Raw genomic sequence first — 25,432 nt, 5'->3', positions numbered from 1 at the left:
TCACCTAGCAGCCGGCGTTCGTGTCCCTCGCGCTGGTCTCCATTGCTGCTGCATGCTGCCGTGTTCTCCTGAACGGTGACAGAACAGTTCTTCCTGGTAGCAGGGTTTGAATACCCCGCCTCCAGCAAGCTAATGCTCTGATTGGCTGACGCGGCACTCTATTAACCAATCAGAGCCAGCGCTCGATTAACGAATCAGAGCATTAGCTTGCTGAAGGCGGGGTATTCAAGCCCTACTCCCAGGAAGAACTGCTCTGTCAGCGTTCAGGAGAACGCCGCAGCCCAGCGCGAGGGACCTGAATGCCGCCTTCTAGGTTTTTCTTCTTTTTAATGTAGTCTAGCTAGGGGTTATTTTTGGGGAAGGCTTATATTTCAATATTTCTGTTAACATATTCCGAGACCCGCATCTTTATTTATTTTGTCAATTTGGCTCTGTGAGGGTTAGCTTTTTTGCAGGGCGATCTGTAGTATTTATAAGTACCATTTTGGGATATGAACGTTTTTGCGATCACAGGCAGGGCTTGATAGGCATTTATGAGACCAATGTGAACTGCACCTGCAGTTATGAGCAGCGGCTTCTACTCCAACCCTGGTGTATTCCAGCTGCGATTGCGGGCGCTGCCTAGAAAACCCCTTTACGCTGTCCTTTTTTGCTGATGATGTGCTATTGATCTCCCTAATCTTCAAGCTGTCTTGTGGGAATATGGAGGCTTGTCAGAGTACAAGGTGAAGATGGCTAAAACTGCTTAATTGGAGACCCTTCGGGCCAACTATAATTTCCACTGGCAGGCTACTTTCCTCGTCCTAACTGGCTTCTCTGGTCCACATTCAGTTGAAGACCGACTTCCCCCAACCTTCTCGGTCTGATGTGTTTTGCTAGAGATATTTGGTGTACTTGCTCTCAGCTATTCCCGCTGGTATCCCAGCACTCCTCCATGACCTCCTTTTTATTTAAGCCACTTTTTCTAGATGGTCTTACGGTGTGTGGAGTATGTTCAGACCATGGTTTGAAAAAAAAATCATTTTTTGGCTTTGCTGATATTGCTGATTTTAGAACTAAGGAAATTCTCTCCCTTAGGGCTGGGTTCACACGGGGAGGAATTGCTGCAGTATTTCCATGCGGAAAGTCTGCACGGCCATTCCGCTCACGGCTCCTAATCCCGGGATTAGCCAGCAAAGTGGACGAGATTTTGCAAAAATCTCGTCCACATGCTGCGGCCAAGCCATGCGGAATTCAATTCCGCAGCATGTCAATTCTTTTTTGCTTTCCGCAGCGGCCTCTCTGCTCTCTATGGGGAGAGAAATCTACAGTGGAATGCCAACGGCAAAACCGCTCCAAAACCTGTGGGTTTTGAAGCTGCACTTTTCCAGCGGGATTCTCATGTTTTAGTGCGGCCATTCCGCAAGAATTTTGCTGAAATTCCATGCCGTGTGACCCCAGCCTTACAGATCTTTGCGGGACTCTCTTACTTTTACCTTTATAGCCCCAATATCATCTCCAAATCAAACACTATTGTCAGTCCCTGTTTGCATGCTCCTCCGTCTCCTCCCCGATAGAATTTAAGAATTTCTGCAGAACCCACAGCGCCACAAGGGGCCTGATCTCGAGTTATGGAATCCTTTTCGATCCAGAGATCGGGAAGTCCGAAATACTTATATGGTAAAGTGGGAGTCCTATTTAGATGCTCTACCTTCCTTGGAAACTTGGAGTCTGATGTAGAGGAAGGCTGACAAGACATTCTTGTATGTAAAATATTAAGGAAAATCAATATAACTTGATGTTTTGGCATCATACCCCTTCTTTCCTTCAGATTACACCCCACTGTACCAGACTCCTGTTGGAGGTGCGGGACTTCAGAGGCTACAGTGCCCCATATATTCTGGGGCTGCACTTTAATTCAACCATTTTGGCAAGAGGTTAAAACTCATATGTAAGGCTACCTTCTCGCGGGCAAGAGTGATAGCAGGACGGGAAATCCGTCCCAATACTGCACTTGTCAATGAGTGTTTTACCCTCAACTGTGAGACATTTTTCATGGAAAACCGCTTTGCATCACTTCTCTGAAATTCTGATCCTCTGGCGCTTGTTTGATGCATGCCAGAGGACCGGCAAGTGTTTTCATTGATTTCAGTTGGAAACATCACATTGCACGGCCTGTAAGGTGTTTGACTCTCCCATTGAAAACAATAGGCGATGCGTTCCCAAGGACACGAAAAAGTAGTATCACTGTGAGGGAAAACATCAGTCGTGTAGAACTCCTTTCAAAAGAATGGTCATATTCGTGGGCGTTTTGTGCGTCTCTCAATTCACGCCAGATTCACGCTTGTGTGAATGGAGCCTAAGATACTGCATTATAATATCCCTCTAAACCCCCTGTTCTACCTCCTTCATGTCCCACCATTTAGGATAGGCAAGCACTCCAACAAGCTAGTCATGCACATAATGGCTGTGGCTCGTTGCCTGATAGCAAGTAGCTGGAAAAGCATGACTCCTGAGACAGTACTATTACATAAAAGATGTGAGGAGTAGGACCACTTTAGTGAACAACCAGATTTGGGGTAATTGGGATACTTATTGGATTAGGCAGGGTCAATAGCCTTTTGTTGTGGTGATTCCCTTCTGCACCATCTCTGCAGCTTCTGTATCCCTATTACTATATTATAAGCTCTTCTTCCTTTTAGTCGTGTTTGGATTGTTTTGTCTATTGTTGCTTTTGGGTGCACTTAGTATTGATAGTTTGCTTATGGCTTTTGGGTTTAGAGATTTTCTCCATAGAGCTGGCTCGTTACCTACATCTACTATAACAGTTACATTTACATGGGTCCTACATCCTATGTATTTGATAGGGATCGTATTGATATTTGTAAAGATGACTTTTGATCACTGTTCCACCTGAGCTTGGTCTAGTTTGTTTGCACTCGATACTTGTTTTGCTGATATTTTATTAAAATTAATAAACTTCCTTAAAAAACCCCACAAGAGCTGCAGCGACACTTCTTTATCCAGATGCTGTACTATTACTAAAGCTCAGCCTTTCAGATTCCACATGTGGGAGCCTGCAGCGAAATCCGACCCTGTGCCCGCCTATCATTTCTTCTTCTATTCTGTACTGTGGATGGTCCGCATGGTTCGCTGTCAGACCATCCGCAGTACGGCTTTATTTTTTTTAAACCCCTGCTTTTTCCCCGTCAAGGGCTGCAGGTCGGACAGCTTTCACTTACTTAAGTTGAAACTGTCCAGGTGAAGCCCGCACAGAAATAGAACATGCTGCAATTTTTCCTCCGCAAGTGGAAAAATCGCATTAGATTTCCACTCGTGCGCAAAAAAAAAGCGCATGTTATGGACTGTGTTTGCTGCGGAATCCGGAGGTGGACGCCTGCTCCGGGTTCCGCAATGCAGATCCGCCCGCGTGCAGCTGGCCTAAGGCCTCAAGTCCACGGGCAGGTCAGATTCCGTGGGCAGGAGACTGCAGCGGAGTCCCACCTTGCCTGCTGCAAGAGAACATTGCTTACCCTTCCGGATCCTCTGCGTGGCTTTGCGGGTCTTCAGTCTTTGTCTCTGTGGATGTGGGCTGGCCCGCCGCACGTGCGCAATGAAGATAATTTTTTCCTAAAATCTCCTGCTTTCCCGCAGGATCCGTGACACGTCTGCAGTGTCAGCTGTGGGTGCGCCGCGGATCGGACGGCTTCCATGGCAAAATAGAGCCTGCTATGATTTGTTTTCTGGACCCGAAGGTCCACAAAACAAATCCGATTGCTTTTTAATTAAGCTGCGGCCGCCCATGGGCACGAGCCCTAAAAGTGTCAAAATGTGTATCAACTGTATCAGTTTTGTTTAATGCAGTGCAGTATTCTGACGACTAGTGCGGTCCGGAGCCGCTGTATCTTGATGGCACATCCCAAGTAGGCCATTGGTTAGACGTAGATATGATGTTTATACATGTAAACTATTTCAGGGCACTACAATCAGATATGCACCTTACCTTGTGTTTGTTCCTGCAGGATAAAGTGCGGCTCAGGTATAAACTGTCCTTTGCACTCGGAGAGGATTGCAGCACTGAGGTGGGCGAAGTGGACCAGTTCCCAGACCCCGATCAATGGGGGAAGCTATGACCTGAGATTTCTATTTTCTAATTCAGACTGTGACACTGAACAAGAGGTGAAGTTGGTTCAGAATTCGGGTTGTTTACAGGACCTCTAAGCACTGGCGGTGGAAGAACTAGACTCGGAGGCAGCAAGTAACAGGGACCCTCTCAGCACTTTACTTCCATCAACCCTTAGGGCTCTTGTCTTCTGCATTCATCACACTACTGATGTTTCTATGATGCCCAGTAAACCTCTGTCCTGTAGAAACATTTATTGTCAAGAGAGATTTAGGGCCAAGTTTTCGGATGGTCATTTTTTTTTCTGTATACAGTATTAAGGTTATTTATTCTAGCCTGTATAGTAAAATATCAATGCTCTGGTCAGCTCATGTACAGACATGGAACGATGCAGCTAGTGGGGGTTTACTTACCAGAGACCAAAGATTGTCCTTAGTTGGAAGAATTATTTTACTTCTTGGAAGGTCTCTAAAGAGATTGTCCCATACAGGAAGCATTCTCGGCAAACAGCGGATTTAGATAGGAAAAGTCTCGAGTCCAACAAAACGGAAGCTGCTCATAGAAGATGGGGCCCCGTCTGTATACCCCAATAAGGCATATGGACAGGTTAAGTCTTCATGAGACAATCCTTCAAGGGCTGCAACAGATCATGTTTTCAGGATATCCTATAGTAAGAGCACCTGTGCAATGCTGAGGAAATCCAGAAAACATGACCTGTTGGGCTTCCTTGAAGAGTGGAGGGGTGCAGCCCTGCTTTAGACTATAAAGAGATTTTGTATTTCTACTAGAAAAATCCGGAGATGTGAAAATGCAACTTCTTAAATTCCGTAATATATATTACAGATGCCTCTATGTATACAAATCAAAGTACTGCAATTATTATTATTGCACAATACCCTGCTTGTGTGCCAGTGGGTTAACCTGTACCCAGCCCAAACTGGAAGGGGAGGGGGCATCTGTGCGAAACGTAGGCAATGCAGGACTGAGAGGAATCGCCTTCTCTTTATTATACTGCAGCAAACCCGGCAGATTCTGGCCAAAAGAAAGTACTACTTTGTGCACCAGACGTATCGGGGAGTCATCCACACTACATACAGTGTAGCAGGCAGAACCTGCACCCAGTAGTAGAAGATCCCCTAGTTTACAGACGCTCATTTTAATATTTCTCCTTTTAAAAGCGTTTTAAGATAATCTGCTGCTTAGACTTAGGATTCATTCATGGTTCGTAACTCTACTTTTTTAATAGCTAGGGACATACCTTCTTTGTGTTAAAGGGACATTCCAGGTTAGAATTATTGCTGACCTATCCTTCCCAATGGGAGTTGTACCTGCATTAGCAACATGGGTTGCTACGATGTGGACAGTTATCAGATTTTGTCTCTGCACACAATGAAGCAGGGCGGAGAGCAGCTGATCTCGGGGGTCCCAAGTGGCGGATACCCGCTGACCAACTATAGAGGATCGGTCACTAATAGTTCAGACTTGAACACCCTTTTCCATACTAATAACGGTGCGCAAACTCTAGTGCTAGTCAGCACTGCATGTTCCAATCCGGGATTTACAGTCCTTGGTAAGGAAGAGTGGTTTTTCTGTCCTGCACATCTACAGTTTAGGGACCTAAAGTACATTTTATACAGTAACCACTTTCCGTTTGGTGACCAAGAGATAATTCCCCTTTGCAGTGCCATATGGGAATAAAACATAGAAGTCATCTTTTACAAGAAAACACAACCTTTATTTTAAATGCTCCTTTTGATCTAGTTGATTGTACTGTAGAGAATTAAGTAGATGAACATCTCTAAGGGCCCTTTTACACGGTACGACCTGTTGGGTGTAGAAGCGCCTGACAGTCGTCTGAGCGATGATGGTTCCTGTGCTTCTACATAGGAACGATCATCACTTAGTGCATACAGGCCGAGCGAGTCAGGGATCATTCTGCCCATTCCCAGTAAACAGGCAGTCGTTCATAAATGAACTGCCTGTTTGCATGGATCAATTCTTAATCGGTTTTTATACATGCATAAACTGAATGACAACCAATAAGCGAATGAATTAGCGTTCGTCATTCAGTCAGTGCAAGCATTTACACTGAATAGTGATTGTTCAGATTCATGCTGGATGGTAGGAATCTGAACAATTGCTGGCCCGTGTAAAAGGGCCTTAAATCTTCTTAAAGACTCCTAGCTATGACTCCTGGAAGTCCTACTATTGTAAGACTGAAAAGTTCTGTAATATTTGTTGCGTGGACATGTTGTCACCAAGTACAGATCGAAGATGTGACTGTCAGTTTAACTCTTGAGCATGCATGTTTAATAAAGCCTTTGTCTTGTTTGTTCTCATTTTGTCATTTTCTATTGGTGTCCACAATCCTAATAGCATGGAAGTAGAATGGTTGTACCTTACTGGGGTGGAATCACACAGGAGATATTGTATGCGCTGTGTGGTAACCGAATCCACGGACAGAAACAAATCCGGGCCATGCCCTTCTAGTTCTTTGTTTGCTTCCATTATACTTGGAGTACAGAACAGCGCCGTCAACTGTTATTCTTTAGTTTTTGTTTGAGTGTTACTGTTTTGGAGGTATACTTGACGTTTTGCTGCAGACTGATAGTTGGCCATTTTATTTTTTTAGTTTTTTTTTTTTTGTTAAATGGAATTTAGCATGTTGGATAAATAATTATTTTATTGTCCGGTTGTTATGGATGTGGTGATGAATCATTGCATATTAAAATATATTGGTGCTAATCAGCCGAGTGCTGGCCACTTCCATACCACAAGTAAACACAAATATTGAGAAAATGCTGCATAATTTAGATGCTGGAAAAGTCTTAGCAGTTTTGCTGAAAGCCCCTTATGTAACTCATATGTCATCTACAATGATACAAAGGGATACATCCATAACCACCATCTGCAAATTGACCAATGTCAGCTGTCCGTAAATACTCCTACAGATGAAGGCAGGGTTGATGGTGTTTTTTCCCCATTTCAGGTGCCAGCAGCATTCAACAGATAAGACCATGCACACCACGGTGCAGACCCCAGTCATTGCGCTGCTATACGCAGTATGCCCAGCAGTTCTCACTTTATGCTACAGCACTAGGGATACTTGTATCTAGTATCTGTGTAGGTAGCATTTGATTTTCTGCATATTAACATGCTCCCCGATGACCCACTGAGGGGTGAAATGTGTAGAACCTGTGGATCATTCGATAGGACTCTTAACAGGGTCTCGCAAGGAATAGTGTGGGGCTGCCCTGTTCTGAAGGATGACCCAACCTATATCATCCTTAGGACTATTTAGGGACAGCTGAAATTGGTCCATTTGCCCCCCTTTTTGCATATGGTGGTCTTGGATGTATCCCTTTGTATCACTGTAGATGACATATGAGCTATATGAAGGACTTTCAGCAAAACTGGTAAGACCTTTCCAGTATTTAAATTATGCACCTTTTTTATTATTTGTGTTTACTTGTGACATGGACTTTGTCAGCATTTGGTTGATTTTATTTTTAATAGTTTGATTATGTTTTGATATATAAATATTTGTTTTGGCGATTTAAATTGTGGAAGCAGAGACAGCATGTGGGCTTCCTTCTGCTTGGATGTGGGGGATACCAATTATGCATAGTTTTTTTTTTTTTCAATGTTAAAATCCTTGTGTGAGGGGGGGTCTGTAAAAATGTTTAGATTCCAGTCAGCAATGACTGCGGCACCTGCAGGGTGAAGCAGAGTAGTAATTAGATGAACGAGTCCTCATTTTTCACTCCTTTTCTGGGAAAGAAGGATATGTGTCAATAAGAGAGCAAATATGGTCTCTAATTGATGAGAGGTGATAATGAAGCAAAATTCATGTCACCCCTTCCCTGGTACAGGAAGACATACATACAGGAGAATCAGTCTCTGCTGCATCTCATCTTTACTGCTTTGCACTGCAGATTGAAAAAAAATGACAGCTGTACCGTCAGTATTCCCAACCCCAATTCAAACAGCTATAGCCAGGGTTCTTGGTTTTAAAATGCCATCAGAAGCAGGGTGGTTGCTCTAATAGACCTGGAGCGGCCGCTGTTTGAATTAAAACCAGGTCAGTTCATTCAAAACGATAATGTCCTTTTCCTGCAGAATAAACTGTTTGGGGATGGGTTAAAAGTAGTTATAATGTAGAATTTCTCCATTGTATAAGCACCCCCAGGCAGACACAGAAAATAAGAAAAAGAGGTTTATTTGCAAAACAAAATAATTACATGTGAGTACATTTTCTCTATTTACACCAAAACAGTTCCTTCTTTAACAATGGCGCGGGCCAGGTTTCGTGCAAGAGCCAACCTTAGCATCTCAAGCTTTGTGTTTTCAAGGCTGCTGTCCTGTGGGAAAATACATCACAAGTCAAGTATTAATTAGGGGAAATATTTATTGCTGTTCCTATGCCACACAGGAACCGATGTGAGTTACCTGGGTTTTCCTGTTCGGCTCCGACTGGATAGGTTCCAGCTTTGCTGCAGTCATATCCTCCAAGCAGCTCATTAGCTGATATGTCTGATCAGCAGAGAAGATCACCTATAAAATGAAAAACAGTCTTGTTGGGGGTCCCAAGAGCTTTTCTAAAAGAGACCTAGCACATTGTTAAAATGCCACCAGGGACTCTACAAGCATGGATGGTGCTTTCAAAGGATATTGCATTAAAAGCGCATATATTATATATATACACACACACAATGGTGTCCCTCTTGCAAGTAAAGTAGGTTCACTAGAAAATAATGGAGAGGACATAGGTGACTGGCATAAGAAAAAAAATAAGGTCAGTGTCTGCAATACCATGCTAAGCCACTACACAATGTATGGAGCCATCTGCTTCATAGAGAGTGACCCGGTGCTGATTGGTGGGGGTCCTTAGCCACAGACTCCCACTGTTCAGCTATTGATGACTTATCCTGAGAATAGTTCATTCAAATGTTTTTTGTTTTTTTTTAAAGAGCTGGAAAATTAAGTCTAACTACAACATGACTGTAGAGATTTTTCTGTTTCTAATCAAGCATGCACTCTGCATGACTGACCTGTTGCTGCTCAAGCAGAGGCAGAGCATCCAGTAGTAGGGTAAGCCAAAAGGAGCAGGGAGCAATGCAAGCCGTCATGAGTGAGAGCAGTAAGCTGGCAGCGTCCTTAAACTGCTCATCATGATACATCCTGTGAAACTCCCGGTATTTGCCTGTAATAAAAAATTCACAGGAATTAGCTCAAACCGCTGAGAGGTAAACAATTGTGCAAAACTGCAGCTTTCAGAAACGCACTCACCTAGAAATGTCAGACGATCACTCAGCAACATAGCGGGACCCAGGTTGTCAATCAGATCCAAGTCAGAGAAGCTTCCTTGCTCATAGTAATCCTTCAGGAACCTTCATAAGAAACAAAACCTGTTTAAGACTCCTTAATCCAATGCATCAGATCATAGCGAATATCGGCCGGACGTGAAAAGGACGGCAAATATACGCTCATGTGAAAGAGCCCGTGAAAGAGCCCGTAGTTGCATTTATTCTCTTAACTATCACATGAAGATTACATCTCTTCATGGGGGGGAGAGATCTCCCCTCCGTTCCTCCCCGCCCCCCGAATCTTTAGAGACGAGCGGGGAGATACTCGGCTAAGGCACTACTCGGTTGAGTAATGTGTCTTAGCCAGTATACTTGCTCATCTCTAGTCCCTAATCAGTCATAAAAAAAAAAAAAATAAAATTAGAAATGCCCCTAAAATATTCCTTTAATGCCATCATAGGAATTTAGTGTGTACTCACCGATCAGATATGAGTGTGGCGAAAGCTGCATCTTTGGCTCGAATGCTCCATGACAGTGCCGATCCCAATCGTCTATTGCGCATGGCTTGCATTGCCATCGTCTTACAGATACTGCGGACTAGAAAGGAGAAATAAGTTGGTCACCCTACAACACTGGGCACATCGCAAACAAGATAAAAGTTTCCTTCTGTCAGCAAGCTCTGCTCATCTTTACGGTCTGATATCTTAACACAAAAACCTTAAGGCCCAATGTCCACAGGTGGATTTGATTTGCGAGAGATCCACAAATTAAGCCGCCCAAAGGGATGCATTAGCAGCATGCTCCATTTTCTGCGGATTCCCGCACGGGTGGCTTCCATCCAAGCACACATCTGACATTCAAAAGAAAGAAGATCCGTCCGGAATGCAGGAGACCCGCACCACATCACAATAGGTAACAAACTGTCCGTGGCCGCGGGCATGGGCAGATTCTGTACTCAAAATCCGTGCGTGCCAAGTCTCATAAATTAACTAAAAGTCTTAAATATCTTCTTGCACATACCTTGCTCAACCATTTGCCGCTGCTCACAGATGCGCAATGCCTTCAAAGCTTTCTTTTCAGTGGTTAGAGGAATCCTCTCCATGTGAAGCTCAAGGTAAACTCGACCCAGTTCAGGACAGTGATCTAAATAGTCAACCCCAAGTTGCCACAGACTGCAAAAAAATAACAAAATTTCCCTCATCTTAATACGTGAATATGAACTGAAGCGGAGCAGAAAACTATAAGTGAAAACAATCATAAATTTTGTTAAAGGCTTTAAAACAAGGTAACATTTTGCATATTATACCTATGATGGGAGAAGAGACCAGAGGCATACTCCAGCAGTAAGTGTTCTCGCATGTTGGACCCAAAACTAAAATATAACGAGGAGGAAGAGATATTAGTTGGTACATTAACAAAATCTTGCAAATCAGTGTTGAAAGCATTTCTCTGGACTTTATTGATACACTACCCTACCCTGGGCCATCATCACTGGAGCTCAAACACTGGCAGCTTCACTAATCAGAAGAATGAAGGGGTGTTTGCTTATACTTTGGTCAGAAGTTGTTTCTACCTTCAGGAATACGTTGGGAGAATTCCCCAAGGTTCACCTCTGACATATGCCACTGTATAGGCATACAGCATGTTGGCTATTGACTCTCATTGTAAAAGAAAGATATATACAACCCCAATTTTAAAAAAAATTGGGACTGTGTAAAATGTAAAAAAATTTTAAGAATTAAAAGAATGCAATAACTTTAAAATCTGATATGACCGTATTTTATTCACATTAGAACCTAGAACACATCAGAAGGTGACAGCGAGACATTTATTATCCATTCCATTTTAAAAAATTAACTGGCTGTGATTGCTTAAATCAAGCGCCAACTTTGATTGGTTCACTATTGCCGCCTCAACCAATCAGAGCAATCACCTGCTGGAGGTGGGGTATTCAAGCCCCGTTACCTGGAAGAAATACTCTGTCAGCATTGGGGACTGCACGAAAGCCTGCCGGAGCGCCGGAGACCAGCGGTAGGGACTCAGATGGCGCCTGCTAGGTGACTATAAGACACCCCCCGAAAATAAGAACTAGTGTCTATTTTGGGCCCAAAATTAATATAAGACAGGGTCTTATTTTCAGGGAAACACCATCAACAAAAGATTTCGAGAATCTGGAGAAATTCATGTGAACAAGGGACAAGGACGATGGTCAATATTTGATGCTCGAGATCTACGGGCCCCAATACAAATCACTGCGTGGACTCAAGAATACTTCCGGAAATCATTGTCCGGGAACACATTTCACTCCATCCACAAATACAAGATAAAGCTGTATCATACAAATAAGAAGCCATATATCACATGATCCAGAAATAACAGGGTTTTCTCTGGGCCAAAACACTTTGAGAATGGACTGAGGCAAAAATGAGAAACTGTTCTGTGGCCAGATGAATCAAAATTTGAAATTCTTTTTGGCAACCATGGACGCTGTGGACTCAGAGGAGAGGAACCATCCAGCTTGTTAACAGCACACAGATGAAAGCCTGCATCTCTGATGGTATGGGGTTGCATTAGAGCCTATGGCATGGGCAGCTTACACATCATGAAAGGCACTATCAATGCTGAGCAGTATGTAGGAGTTCTAGAACACCATCTGCTCCCACCAGACAACGTCTCTTTCAGGGAAGACCTTGTATATCTCAGCAAGACAATGCTAAACCACATACGGCATCCATCACAACGGCATGGCTCCACAGAAGAAGAGTCCGGGGGCTGAACCGGCCGCCTGCAATACAGACCTTTCACCAGTAGAAAACATTTGGTGCATTATATAATGAAAACTTCGGCAAAGACGACTCGGGACTGCTGAGCCGCTAGAATCCTATCAGACAAGAATGGGACAACATTCCTCTCCCAAAACTCCAGCAATGGTAGAGATGGTCCTGGTCAAAGTTTTTTGAGATGTATTGCTACCACACATTACTAAAGGAGTTAATTTTCTTTTAATAAAATGGAAAACGGTCTTATTTTTAACTATTGATACGACTTATATGTTCTACTGTGAATAAAATATGGTTATACAAAATTTCCAAATCATGGCACTCTTTACATTTCACGCAGCATCCCAACTTTTTTTTTTTTTTTTTTTTTTAAACTGGGATTGTAATTTGTATTATATACTTGTTGCACTGTATACTTATTGTTTACTCTATCCCTCTGCATGGAAAACACCTTTGTGTGGTATTGCAGCTCAGCCGTAATCTGTGAAAAGGTGTTGTGCTGCAGTACTAAACACAGCCAGAAAAGCACGTACAGTGCTGTGCTTGGGTATACAATGGAAGGATTGTAGCTCCCAGACACCAAAAGATGATAAGTTGAAGGACTACTGATTAATCTGGTAAAAGTATTGAATATTATGAGCACAATACCATTTCTGGGAAATAACAGTCTTATTAAAAGTCCAAAACAAGTCACGAGGCATTTTATTCTGCTCTTTATAGCTTACTATAGGTTGTGAGACTGGAAGAGCTGACAGTGATCCAGCAGGTCTGTTAGATGGGCCACAAACCACCAGTTATTTGTCACAATGCTGCAAAACAAAAAGACATGAGAGTAAACACGCTGGATTCACACTGCCGAAGCATCAGATGGTATTGGGTTAGGTACCTGAATTCCTTAATGACTTGGTGAATATCGAGCTCAAAGGCTGCGAGCAGCACATTGTCCAGGGGTTCAGAACTGCTGTCTCCAGCATTAAAGATGTCCAAGCAGGACTGGGGGTACAAGAGGACAGACAGTAAAAAAATAGGAGAAGCGGTCAGCACAAGAATTCTCACTAGTAGCAAAAACTGAATGGTTTCGGATCCTTAGGCTGCCCTCCACATGCGTTCCAATATGGTCAGTTGACTTTAGTGCTAATCACTTCACTGAGAGGCCAAGAGACCATTTCTTATTACTGCAATATAAGACGGTCAGGCCGCATCTCACCTGAGCGTAGGAGTGGATTTCTCCCACGGTCACCGTAGGATGTGTAAATAGTAGCTGTGATACAAGGAAATGATACCAAGTGCCCATCAGATCTTTCTTCTCAAGCAACGTATCCTCCGCTCCCAGCAAAACCTATTCAGAAGTAAAGGAGATCAGTAACTTAGTGAATCATAAGACAGACCCCCCAGAATATAACAGAAGTGAAATGTGCCCCGATCATACAGCTGACATGACATTAAAAATACAACTACATTTAAGCTTTATTTTTTTTACATAGGTACCAGGGCTTCTGCAGACTGGCAAGAGCGATATCTGCCTGCGAATCCCGATATCGCCCTCGCAATACTTCTGAAAACCCCTGGATGTGAGGTGGTTTCACATGGAATTAGCCTTGCATCCCTGCAGGGGTTCCCTTCATCCCCGCCGCGGCTGTCACACTCGCGGCAGGGGATCACAATGTTCTCCCACTGTTTTCAATGGGGCCAGAACTGCTGCCCTCGTCCCCATTGAAAACAATGGGCGACATCGCAAAAAGAAAGATGCAGCGTTTTTTTTCCCATGCAGCAACGCAGAAGTGAAAACATCGCAAATGAGAATGAAACCATTGAAAATGCTTAATTTCATTATCATGCGTTTTCACTCACTCTCGCATCACGAGAAAATTGCACGATTTTCTTGCCAGTGTGAAGGAGCTACAGTACTTCAACAGGTCATGCATCGAGTTTTCTGAAAGGGGTATTCCTAGCTCAGGTTTTTCATGGCCGAGACAGGAAAACCTAGTGTTCTGTACTGACAACCTGTTGGAAAGAGCCGAACATAGTTTCTGTAGCTCTCAGTGAAGTGAATGGGAGCTACGGAAATAGGATAGCAACCACAATCCCCAACCGCAGCTCATCAGAGCCAAGAAGCAGGGATGCAAACCAGTAGCAGTAACCCAGCCAGAGGTGCAGGGCGCAGCGTTAAAAGGTACACAGAGTCCCCGTGTAGAGCAGCAGAGGTGCGGATAGGTGTGTGCAAGCAGGGGGCCTCATAAGCCACCGAAAAATAGCGACTGTTAGAGCTGGTATGGTTGGCAGACATGAGGGCAGGCCAGGGACAGCTGGAGGCGGCCGTGTTCCAAAGGCCATGGTGGAGGGAGGGGTGGGAGGCATCACAGGTAATTACCTGACTGGAGTTTTAAAAACGAAGCCAAAAGGGGAGTTGAGAGGAGGGGGAAGACGATGAGAGTGTGGAATGTGAGGGGCGATTACGCCATACTCACCTAATCCCATTTACTCTGCAGGTCTGCCTCCAACAGACACCAAGCTAAAACGGATTTAGCTCAGGGGTATAGCTGGTAGGAGGAACTAACTCTCTGCTGAGTGCCCGTCTCCTAGTGGCAGGAGCTATACCCAAGGTCTGCTGTGTCCTCCAATGACATGGACAGGAATTGGAATTTCAATAAAAGCAGGAAATGCTATAAAGTAACAAAATAAAGTCCTATACACTCAGGTTCCCCCGGATGGGCTTTATTTACATGACTGCAGCAGCGACATACACATGTAAGCACTGCAGTCAATCACTGACCTGAGTATTCTCATGCTATATACCGCTAAAGCTGTGTGCGTGTGTTTGGGGCAGGGTGGGGTGGAAGCAGCGGTACAGGACTAGCAAGGGTAATGGAACAAGTGAGCATAACTTGGTTTGTTCATTTAGAACATTTCCTGTCCTCAAAATTTGTATAAATCCCAGACAACCACTAACGTCTGTAGATGATGCTTTATGCTAAACAAGCCAGCAGGGCTCCACTAAAGGGCGTTCCCTGCGTTAAACCGAGTAGGACAAAGCTGTTAAACACGGACTACATGACTGCATCCAGAACACTTTAGTTTCTAAGGTGCCATGGCTTGAAGCATGTATTAGAGCCCTAAGTCAAACGGGTCTACCCTTGAGACAGAATCCCTTTAAGCCTCTTCACTCTAGGTTCCAGAGGATCTTCAATTCTTCCAGTAATGGCATAAGTCTCTATAACCCTAAATAAAAGCACTTCTAAACATATATTACAATAAGGGTACACACCTTACAGATTGATTCCATGGGAGGACTGGATGAGAAAGTCCCACACTGCAAATGACGTTCACATTCCTCCCGCCAGTGCTGCCACTTTAACTCGAACTCTGTCAGTGTCTGAGTCTATAAAGGAGAATACAAAAAAACGGTTAGACCAGAAGTATTGTCATTGGCTCTTGTAACGATGATTAATTGTCATGCATCGTAACGGCACAATTCAAAGACCTAAATGAGTATATGAATAATGAAGCATTAAGGTCTACTTCAATATATAAAGTGCTTTACGGGCAGGAAGATGCGTAGAACAGTTTTTAATGGTTTTTTTGGACTGAGATATTGCTGACCTCATGATAGTTCATCAATATCAGATTGTGGGGGTCCGTCAGCTCGGGGGCTCCGCCGATCAGCTGGCTGAAGGGACATGTGGCATCACGTTCATCGGTCACATGGCTTGAGAGCAGCTTAGTCCCAGAAACAGCAGCCATGCAATGTACTTGCACTGTGTCTGTTATGGACTGAAGTGGCCTGGTGCTTACCAGAGTGCTACTGTCACTTCAATCAGCTGATTGGCAGGGCAACGGTAGCTTTGGAAGCGGTCAGACCACTCTTATGAACACCTGGTGGTATGAACGGGAAGTTCAAATGACAAAGAACAAGTGTGATGCAGACAGATCAGAAATACCGAAACATCCCGTTTGTGGCATAGTTTTTCCCTGGGACAGGGATGGACCACTCTAGCCAAAAAAAGAGGCGGGCCCTGCACTGTATATGAAAGCAGTGATTGGCTGCTTCCCCAGAGTGGCTGGCTCCTTTCCTACAACGTTAGGACGCAGCATCTACTTAGCTTTACTGGCCATTTCTGGTAGCCATTCCAGGAGAAGGAGGCTTTACTTCTTGCCCACCTCTGTGGAGCAGTAAGCCTCCGTTCTCCACCGTCATGTCACTGTAGAGACATGTTGCCAATTGCAGTTGCGTTGCCAGTTTGTACTCAGAAAGGGTGACCTGCTATGGCACAAGTCCAGTGACAGGTGGGTGGCCCGAAGTTCCAGGCTGTTGATTGGTAGAGGCCACTTCTGCTTGAATCATTGGCCCTGAACAGTCAGTCTGAGGAAGATTATCCCCCAGTCCAGGAGGCTGTCATCCATTGTTAACACTTTCCACTGGAGGGGAAGGAAGGAGCATCCAAGGGTAAGGTTGAGAGACGTTATCTACCACCGCAAGGAGTGACTGAGAAGGTTAGAAGAATAAAGCCGTCCCAGAGAATATAGACTCGATCCCATGTAACAGGATGGTCCTCTGAAATGGACAGCTGTAGAATTTGCTGCATGAAATAACAGATGTAGGAAACCATGAGGCCCAGTACCCGCTGCAATGACATATTGAGGTCAGTCTTTGCACCCAGAGGGAGCGATGTTCTGCTGAAGAATGAAAACTTTCTGCAATGGGTGTCGCATCTTGGACCGAGTGGTGTTGAAGAACAGGCCCAGAAAAGTCCATTTTTGAGAGGGAAAAGAGGACTTGTGAAGGTTGATACCCAATAGCTAGCAGGTGAGAGAGAGGTTAGTGCTCATCTGTGCCACCTGTTCTTCTAAAGGCAGGGTGGTCAGAGAGAATAAGGCCAGTCTGCCCCTATCCCTCCTTTGTGAGTAACAGTGATCTTCTCAACCTGTATTCCAGATATAAAAAAGTTGAAAAAAAATAAATAAAGTTAACATAAACAGGGAGACCTGCGAGATAGCAAGTCTGCTGGCTGCCTCCTACAGACACTATTTTAAAACTGGTTTAACTCAGTGTCTGCAAGAGGGGGACAGCTGGTCAAAGGAGCTAACCCATTTTTAAAATTTGTTCGCCTCCTAAGGCCCCCTTTCCACAGGCATGATTTAACCGGCGGTAAATCGACAGCAAATCACGCCGTCTGAAGCTTTCTATAGCAATGCTATGGAAAGCGAGGGCCCCGTGTCCACAAGCAGAGAATCATTGCGATTCTCCGCTCACGGACGGCAATTCGCAGCAGGCTGCGAATTGCCGCGATTCTCCGCGGTCAGCCTGTAAGGCTGACAGCAGAGATCCATCTGCCGGCTCCTGCTCCCAGGCGGCGGCTCCCGCGGCAGAGATTCGCCCCGGGTTACCACAGTACCTGTGGACAGGGGGCCTAAGAGCAGCAGCTATCCCAAGGTCTTGCTGTGTCCCTCAATGACATGGATAAGAAAATGCAAATTTCACTGCCATGAACCCAAATTCCTGTAACCCTTTGTTCCTAACACACAATAGACCCAAGTGTATCCTTCACGAGTTGCTTACAGTTACATACCTTGAATGCAGGCATTTTCCTGAGGAGATCATCTAAGACTCGGCACATGCCCCGGGTGCTTGTGGAAACCACTGCTTGTCTGGCTAGCAGTTGGCGGGCTTCATCCATACGAGCCTGCAGGACATATCCGGTAATCTGCAGTCAAGGTACAAAACAAGGAATCATTATAAACACATCTCAGGTATGAAAAAGCCCAGAGTGAACCACAGCGCGATCAGATCTAAACCAGTCATCAAAATACAGAGGATAACTAATACATGCAAATCCATAACATACTCTCATATGCAGAACCACGCTGCAAGGATTAGAACTCCAAGAAGGCACAGGAAAAGAAAGGGGAGGAGCCTGGATCCCAAATAAAATCTCTCACACAGTCTACATTGTGGGATTTGAGAAAATCATGGGGTATATAGGCTGCTGCCACTTCTCCTATGCAGGCTATACCGCTATCGCAGTGTCTGCAGAAGTCAGCTTGTACCCCAGCAGCAGGAAAACACAAAAGGAACAGATTTACTCATGGCTTCCTGTGAATGGAGAGGCGATTGAGAATGTGTGCTGCCACTCCATTCATACGGGGTGGCGATCACAGCGTATAGAGGTGATGACACAGGACTCCCCCTTCTCATCATTGGTTGAAGTCACAGTTGTCGGACCTCTGTCGATCAGACATTTATCACTTTAATCTGTGGATAGGGAATAAGCTAAAAACCTGGGATGCCTTTAAGGGGCCACTCCATTGAAAACACATTTTTCATCACCCCCCCACCCACCCCCCTCACTTGATTACTTTCACATTCTGGATGTCTCCTTTGTATATAGCAATCATTTCCATGCAGTGCAACCTCCTGTCTGATACTTATCGGTTACCAACTAGTTGCAGAGATATGTGCCCACTTCCTCTTTCACTATTTTGTGCCATCAATCCCATAATATATCAGCACATCACAAACTGCATTTAAGCCTGTACCATCTCTGCACGCAGGGAGGGCAGTGTGATTATCAGTAATCTGTATACTTATGGCTGCAGCCTATTTAGGTGAATGCACAGTCAGGAGGTTGAACGATCATCTCCTTCATTATAAATGTTTGACAGAAGCCTCTAATCATTAGTAGTAAAGGATAGGAGTTTATGCCCCACCCCCTCCCCCATCTCTAAAGAGCTTGTGTGGTAGGGTCACACAAGCTCACTGAAAAAGTGACTAATTGGAGAACACATAAACCCAAGTAAATCTTCATTTAGTCAGAATTAAGATCACATGACGCACCTAAGGCCTCATGCCCACGGCAGTGTTGGACTCTGCCAGTGGAATACCGCAGTGGAGTCCGACACTGCGCTCCCCAAAGACCCCATTATTCACCTCTCCGGAGCCGCTGCGCGAGACCCGCAGAAATCCGTCTGAGGAAATTAGCCCTGAGGAAAAAAGGACTTCAGAAGTTTCATATAGAAACAACTAACTACGGTAACCCTAGCCACTTTATATACACTGTCGGTGGATCCAGTTACATAATGAAAAAAACGAAAATTTCACCGGAGTTACTTCTAAAACTTTGTATTTTACACTTACAGGGATTCTGTCAACAGGTTCAAGTTTGACTCTGAGCGGAGCTACAAGTCATAGAGGTGAGCCATGCTGGCTACTCCAATCCTGCATCGTGCAGACCGACAGCTCCCTCCTCTTGTGTGTATAGGGAGAGCTGTCATTCTGCATGCTGTGGTGAAGCCAAGCCAGTATGGCCCATTTCCCAACTCGGAGCTCAGCTTCGAGTTCAACTTAATGAACCTGGTGACAGAATCCCTTTAAATGATCTATAGATAAGCTTCTGTTAAGGTGCGTTTAGACAGAATGTTTATTGCTCAAAAAGAATCGTTCGGTCTAAATGCAAGCCAATGACTAACGAGATTCGTTCGCTTCTCATTGGCCGTTCAATTTCTGTAGGACTAGAAATCCTTGTTGGCTCGTTCACTTGTCGTTCCACTTAAACACTTCTCATTCAGCATTTCGCAGAAGGGAATGAGAACACTGATCGAGAAGTGAATGAGTCAAACTCAAACGAGTCAACAATGAATCTGCCCGTCTAGACAGGCTGCAGAGCGCGAACGAGATGGTGATGACGTCACCAGCTCCTGACAACGAGAATCTTGCAGCGCAAAAGCACTTTTAGTTTTCATGCAACTTTCACAAAATCGCCACAAAAAACAAACAGTCTGACGAGGACGCGTTATGATGAACTCCATGACCCAACTACACTGCAACTACTTTACACTGACCTCCTTTAGCTCTTCATAATAATTATTATACTTAAAACAAAAATCTACCTAATGCACTGAAAATTGAAATATTAGGGAGAAAGAGGTCAAAAGAGGGATGTATTTAACCCTTTAGTGACAAAGCCCATTTGCGCCTTAAGGACCAAGACAAATTTTGGAAATCTGACATGTGTCACTTCAATGTAGAATAACTCCATAAAGGTTTTGCATATCCAAGTGATTCTGACAGTGTTTTTTCGCCACATGTTGTACTTCATTTAGGTGGTAAAAATAGACCGAATTTTTGTATAATTTATTACAAGCGCCAAAATTGGGAAAATTTTGCAAATTTATATTTCTTTACATTTTCAACTGCAATATCTCAAATATGTGCAAACATACTGTACACATTTTTGATCAGATATATATTTCCATCTGTTTATTCTAGACGCACATTTGAAAAACTTTAGCTTTTATAACTATTTAGTAGACATGCAAATTTAACATTGATTATTAACATTTTGAGGAACACTATTTTCCTACACCAAGCCAAGATTGCAAAGGCTCATAGCTGTGAGATTGATAGATACCCCCACAAATGACCCCATTTAAAAAATACACATCTTAATGTATTCACCGAGGCGGTCAGGAGTATTTTGACCACACAGGTTTTTTTTTCAGAAGTTAATGCAATTTAGAGGAGAAAAAAAAAACTAAACGTACATACATTTTTGAAAACATGTCATTTTAAAGACAGTTTTTATTTTTCCTATAGTGCATATGAAAATGAGGATTTCCATTGGATACTGGTGATCACGTGACTGGGGACCACTCACCGCGGCCCTCGGTCACTGTCCCAGACTCTCGGCTACCTTTAGTAGCCAACAGCATGAATATTTGAATTTTCTCTGCGCCTCCCCAGCTTCTGCGTTTAGCACCCGCTATTCTGCCGATGGGTGCATGCACCAAAGCTGGGGAAAGGTCCGTGGATAAAGATCTCGTCGGGGGGGGAACATAGCTGAAGGCCTTAGGTAAGTAATTTCACCTCCCCTCACGGATTGGATCAGCGGTTGTCATTGGCTAACGGTGATCACGTGACCAAGGACCACATACCGCAGCCCCTGTGAAATGTCCAGGCTCTTAGTTACATTTGGTAGCTGGGAGCAAGGAGCTTTTAAATTATCCTGGCAAGCCGCTTATTTTATGCACGTGTCCGCCATCTTGCCAACGGGCGTGTGCACAGAAGCAGTGGATAAGCACTATAAATCTGGTCTTAGGTACGCAATTTCATGACAGATAAGATCTGTGATGGGAGATAAAACTTTTTTGAAACTTGTTTTACAAACTTTACATTATCGCCGTTAAAATGGATAATGGGGGATCATGTGACTGGGAACCGTATGCAGCGGTGCCTGATGACATCTCCCTGCTCTCAGCTACTCATGCTAGCTGGGAACAGGGAGTTTTTAAATCTCCCAGGCTCCCTGGCCTTCTGCACATACGCTTGACGTCTGGCACACATTCACAAAAGGTGGAGTCTGGTACTGGAAGGACCATAATGCCGCGGGGCTTAGCGAAGGATGGAGGACAGTACTCTTAGCTCCACTCATGGATCCGATCCGTAAGGGGAGCTGAAACTCTTATTTAACTTTTTTTTTTTTTTTTTAACTTTGCACGAGATCGCTATTATTGCTGATCAAAGCCATTTTGTGCCTGGGGACTGCAAAGCGCAGCCCCCAGTGTCTTATTGCTGGTCCTTATTGCCTTTGCTAGCGGAGAGCAGATAAATTTAAGACTTCCTGGGTCTCTCCCTGCTAGTGTGCTTGCACCCGCTATTTTGAACGGCGGGCACAGGCACAGCGCATGGAGCCAGGACACTAGGAGGGAAGGTGGCGGGTGCGGGGAATGCGGCAGGCTACAGATAAGCCGTTTTAGCACCCCAAAGCGGTCCAATCGCTGAAAGGAGCTGAAACGTTCACCCTTCATGTTCTGCTGTTTACTTTCATTTGGATGACTGGGGACTGCAATCCGCAGCCCTTAGGTTGTGCTCCAGACTCACACCTGCCTCTGGTAGTAGCCTGGAGCGGTGACACCCATGGCTCTATTTCACAGTGAGGCAGTCTTTTGACAGCCATGTGGAATAAGGCCAAGCTCGGGAAGCCGTCACAAGGCGTTTTGGCGGTCGTTAAGGGGCTAGGGAAAAAAAGAAACAATTCCCACCTTCTTGCTTCCCTACCGCCAGCTCCAGTCTTCTATTTACCTTCGCTGCAGCAGTCATGCGACTGGTTTACCCATGTGACTGCTGCAGCCAACAGGAGGCTAAACAGAAATGTCATCAGTGACGTCAAGTAAACCTGCCTTGCGGCTTCTACATTAGGAGCCCACATGACAGATTTACAGAACGTCAGCAGGCCTTCTGGACGGGGGACTTCACTCGTCAGATGCCGTGGAGCCAGATATCTGAAGCAGCGGTCTGGAGCCATGGTTAGTATATTACTTTTATATAGTTTTGGGCATGAAGGTGGGGCACAAAACTAAATTTTAAAAACCTCGGAAAACTCCTTTAAGACTGTAAAGCAGAATACAGGTTACCAATCGTAGAATGTTTAGTATTTGCTAGGTTCACACTCACCAAATCCCAGAACTTGTCATGCTGCAGGGGATTTTCACTCTGCAGAACCTCTTCAGCTATACTGTCTATGTCGCTCGCATGGAAACGTATCCAGTCAAGAAGTAGTACCAGCAGGGAACCAGCTAAAAGAGTAAGATAGATAAGTTTACTCCAACATGCAAGCAATTTACTTCTCTTCTAAATGATCAAAGTAATTAGTTTATGTCTCATTAACCTGGAGCCATTCCTTACTTCAATATTACATGAGAAATCTAACATGCTCCTCCACAAATTGTAGCCATGCTTGGCTGGGATAGGAACATCCCTTTAAGTTACTCTGATCGCTGTACTTCTGTATTGCAGTATATTTTACCTGCAGTGTAAAACTGACAGGCAGATTTCTAGGACCTAACAAAATCTTCTATCGTGGGAATCTGTGTCAGAGAAGGCATCTCATTGAGGAGAGGGAGTTGGGCAGCACAGGAGGACGCAGTCAATTACACAAGCTATTCGTTAGTCAAGAGTTGAAAACGCATACATCTATATCTCACCAGACAACCATTTACCAAGAATGCTCACCTGTGGCAGTTTCAATGAAAAGTATTTCGCAAAGGTTCCAACATAACTCCATGGCGGACAGGATAGAGAGCTGCAACCCATAAGAGAAAAGCTGATTAGAGAACACAAACTCTGCAGCTCTCCAGGACCACCATGTTTAGAAGGAACGCAGGTTCATTTGTGTGAAATGGTAGCTTATATGAATTACATAAAGTTCTATAATAGGTCATTTTATCAGAAATAGATTGACAAAGATGATGATTTTGATGAGAAGCAGTCTCCATACCGCCAGTTGCACATACTTTATCTTTACAGTCATGCCTAGAGCTGGGCGATTTGGCCTAAAATCAAAGGGAACCTGTCATAAGCTACGTATTAAGCCCCGTAAACTGCCAGTTATGGCGCTTAGTTTATTAGACAGGCAGTCTGAGGAGCAGTGTCCCATGTTCAGCCAGTGCTCCATTCCTACGGTGCCCCCTGGCAAAGTCTGCATGCCAACAACCAGGACTACAAGGAGACGTATGGGATTTAAATGTTGCTAACAGAAGTGACAGTGGCATTTAAAGGGTTAACATCTCCGATGAGCGACTCGGCTTATCGAAGCGGTGTCTGCTAGGTGTCAGCTATAAGAAACAGCTGACACTCGGGATGTAGGGAGAGCGATCATCCTGCGATCTCCCTCCATTACGTCCTGCAGCTACAGTACGTAAAACCACTATAGTGCAGTCACTAAAGGGTTAAAGAGAGAGGGAGTTCAGCCCAAATGGTGACACCAGCACAGGATGTACTTATCCGCTTGGTCTCTTCCCTCGGGATTCATGTAAGTTAACTGACATCGGGCCTGCTGCCAGTGCTGACAGAGGTGGGGGCAGACAGTTCTGCCTGTAGTGCAGCGGCCTGGGTTGGTATTGCACGGGCAGCTCTGATTGAGTTCCAATACCAACCCAAATAGTTGCATTACAGATTGAGTTCTCTGCTTCCAGCTCTATCTGCACGGACAGAGGTCCTGGGTGAACAACTCATTGGTGGAGACCCCTGACGATCAACTATTGAAGGCCTATTCTGAGATTAGGTCATCAGTAGCAGAGTCCCAGACAACCCCTTTAAAAGTAGAATGGTGGAGACTCCTGTTCTTTTAAAGGGAATGTATAGTCATTATATTGCCTTACCTGCTCAGAGTACTTGGCACTTTGAGTTTTATCTCGTGTCGAGTCTGAAATAAGGATTTCAAAAAAATCTGTTTATTGCTTTGGATATGTGGGCACAAATGAGAAAGAAGAAGCAAGCGGAGCAACAAAAGGGCAATATAAACACAAAACATTACAGAGGCAAGAAAGCAAAAGGGCTAATATATAACAAGCAGATATGCGTTTGGTTCACAAAGCAGTTCCTCTTTTATCCCTCTTAGAGGAGTTATTCAAAGATTTTAAATTAACCTGCTAGTCCTATAGGGATGACTGGAACAGCAGCGTGCATGCTCTGCCGGGGTAACATTCATATAGGGGGTAGGGATCATAGGATCCGTGTTCTCGTGATCACTACGGCTCACAGTGTTTGGACCCAATCAGACACTTATTCCATATCTAGTGGGTAGGTGATAAACTAACCATTTGGAGACCAGCCTATTAGTGCCTTAAGGAACAAGCGATGACATTGCAAGTCACACAACTTGCTGATATAGACTTCTTTTAGTGGGAAAAACTGTATTGTGTGTGTAATTTTATATATATATATATATATACATACATACACACACACATACACAATTTTCATATTCTTGTAAGAAAATTTTATATATAATTAAATTTTTTCCCTTTTTTTTTTTTTTTTTTTTTTTTTTTTTAACAGCACCACTCCGGGGTACATCTAATGATTTAATGTGATGAACCACTTATTAAATTTTTTTTTTTTTTATAAATAAGGATGGAGATTAGTTGGGGAAAAAAACAACCAGAAATTCACCATTGTTTTGGGGTTTGGTTTTACAGCGTTCACCGTTTGTGGATCAGCACGATTACTACGATTCCAAGTTTATTTGGAGGTTTTTCTTTTTTTAAATTACTTTTGACGTTCTTCCGGTAATGCAGCTACGTGAGGGCTTTTCTTTTGCAGGAAGAGTTGTAGTTTTTATTGGCATCAGTTTGAGGTACGTGTGACTTTTGGGTTGCTTTTTATTGCATTTCTTTTGGGAGGTAAATAAAAGAAAAATAATTCCATAATTACTTTTTAAAACTATTTATACGCCCTTCACCATGTAAGA

At 44.1% G+C, this 25,432-nt stretch overlaps 2 protein-coding genes across 2 annotated transcripts in view; one reads left to right on the top strand and one right to left on the bottom strand.

The window, feature by feature from the left end:
* GGA3 (golgi associated, gamma adaptin ear containing, ARF binding protein 3) overlaps positions 1-6,441 on the top strand; it is a 33,541-nt gene extending 27,100 nt beyond the window's left edge. The window contains exon 17 of the mRNA XM_066588017.1: positions 4,002-6,441. Coding sequence (XP_066444114.1) covers positions 4,002-4,112 — 111 coding nt within the window. The 3' untranslated portion in view covers positions 4,113-6,441. The remainder of the gene's footprint in view (positions 1-4,001) is intronic.
* Positions 6,442-8,305: 1,864 nt separating this feature from the next.
* Positions 8,306-25,432, bottom strand: part of NUP85 (nucleoporin 85) — a 34,795-nt gene continuing 17,668 nt past the window's right edge. The window contains exons 5-19 of the mRNA XM_066586121.1: positions 24,342-24,385; positions 23,194-23,263; positions 22,636-22,757; positions 17,756-17,890; positions 15,454-15,567; positions 13,396-13,527; positions 13,075-13,181; positions 12,914-12,997; positions 10,715-10,780; positions 10,429-10,580; positions 9,888-10,005; positions 9,392-9,492; positions 9,154-9,305; positions 8,552-8,656; positions 8,306-8,463 (exon numbers count right to left, since the gene is read on the bottom strand). Of these exons, the coding sequence (XP_066442218.1) occupies positions 8,365-8,463; positions 8,552-8,656; positions 9,154-9,305; positions 9,392-9,492; positions 9,888-10,005; positions 10,429-10,580; positions 10,715-10,780; positions 12,914-12,997; positions 13,075-13,181; positions 13,396-13,527; positions 15,454-15,567; positions 17,756-17,890; positions 22,636-22,757; positions 23,194-23,263; positions 24,342-24,385 (1,601 nt within the window). The 3' untranslated portion in view covers positions 8,306-8,364. The remainder of the gene's footprint in view (positions 8,464-8,551; positions 8,657-9,153; positions 9,306-9,391; positions 9,493-9,887; positions 10,006-10,428; positions 10,581-10,714; positions 10,781-12,913; positions 12,998-13,074; positions 13,182-13,395; positions 13,528-15,453; positions 15,568-17,755; positions 17,891-22,635; positions 22,758-23,193; positions 23,264-24,341; positions 24,386-25,432) is intronic.

The sequence above is a fragment of the Eleutherodactylus coqui genome, chromosome 13 (genome assembly GCF_035609145.1).
Source record: "Eleutherodactylus coqui strain aEleCoq1 chromosome 13, aEleCoq1.hap1, whole genome shotgun sequence".
NCBI classification, from domain to species: Eukaryota; Metazoa; Chordata; class Amphibia; order Anura; family Eleutherodactylidae; genus Eleutherodactylus; species Eleutherodactylus coqui.
Note: the sequence above shows the minus strand (reverse complement) of the source record. Positions and strands in the feature narration are given on the sequence as shown.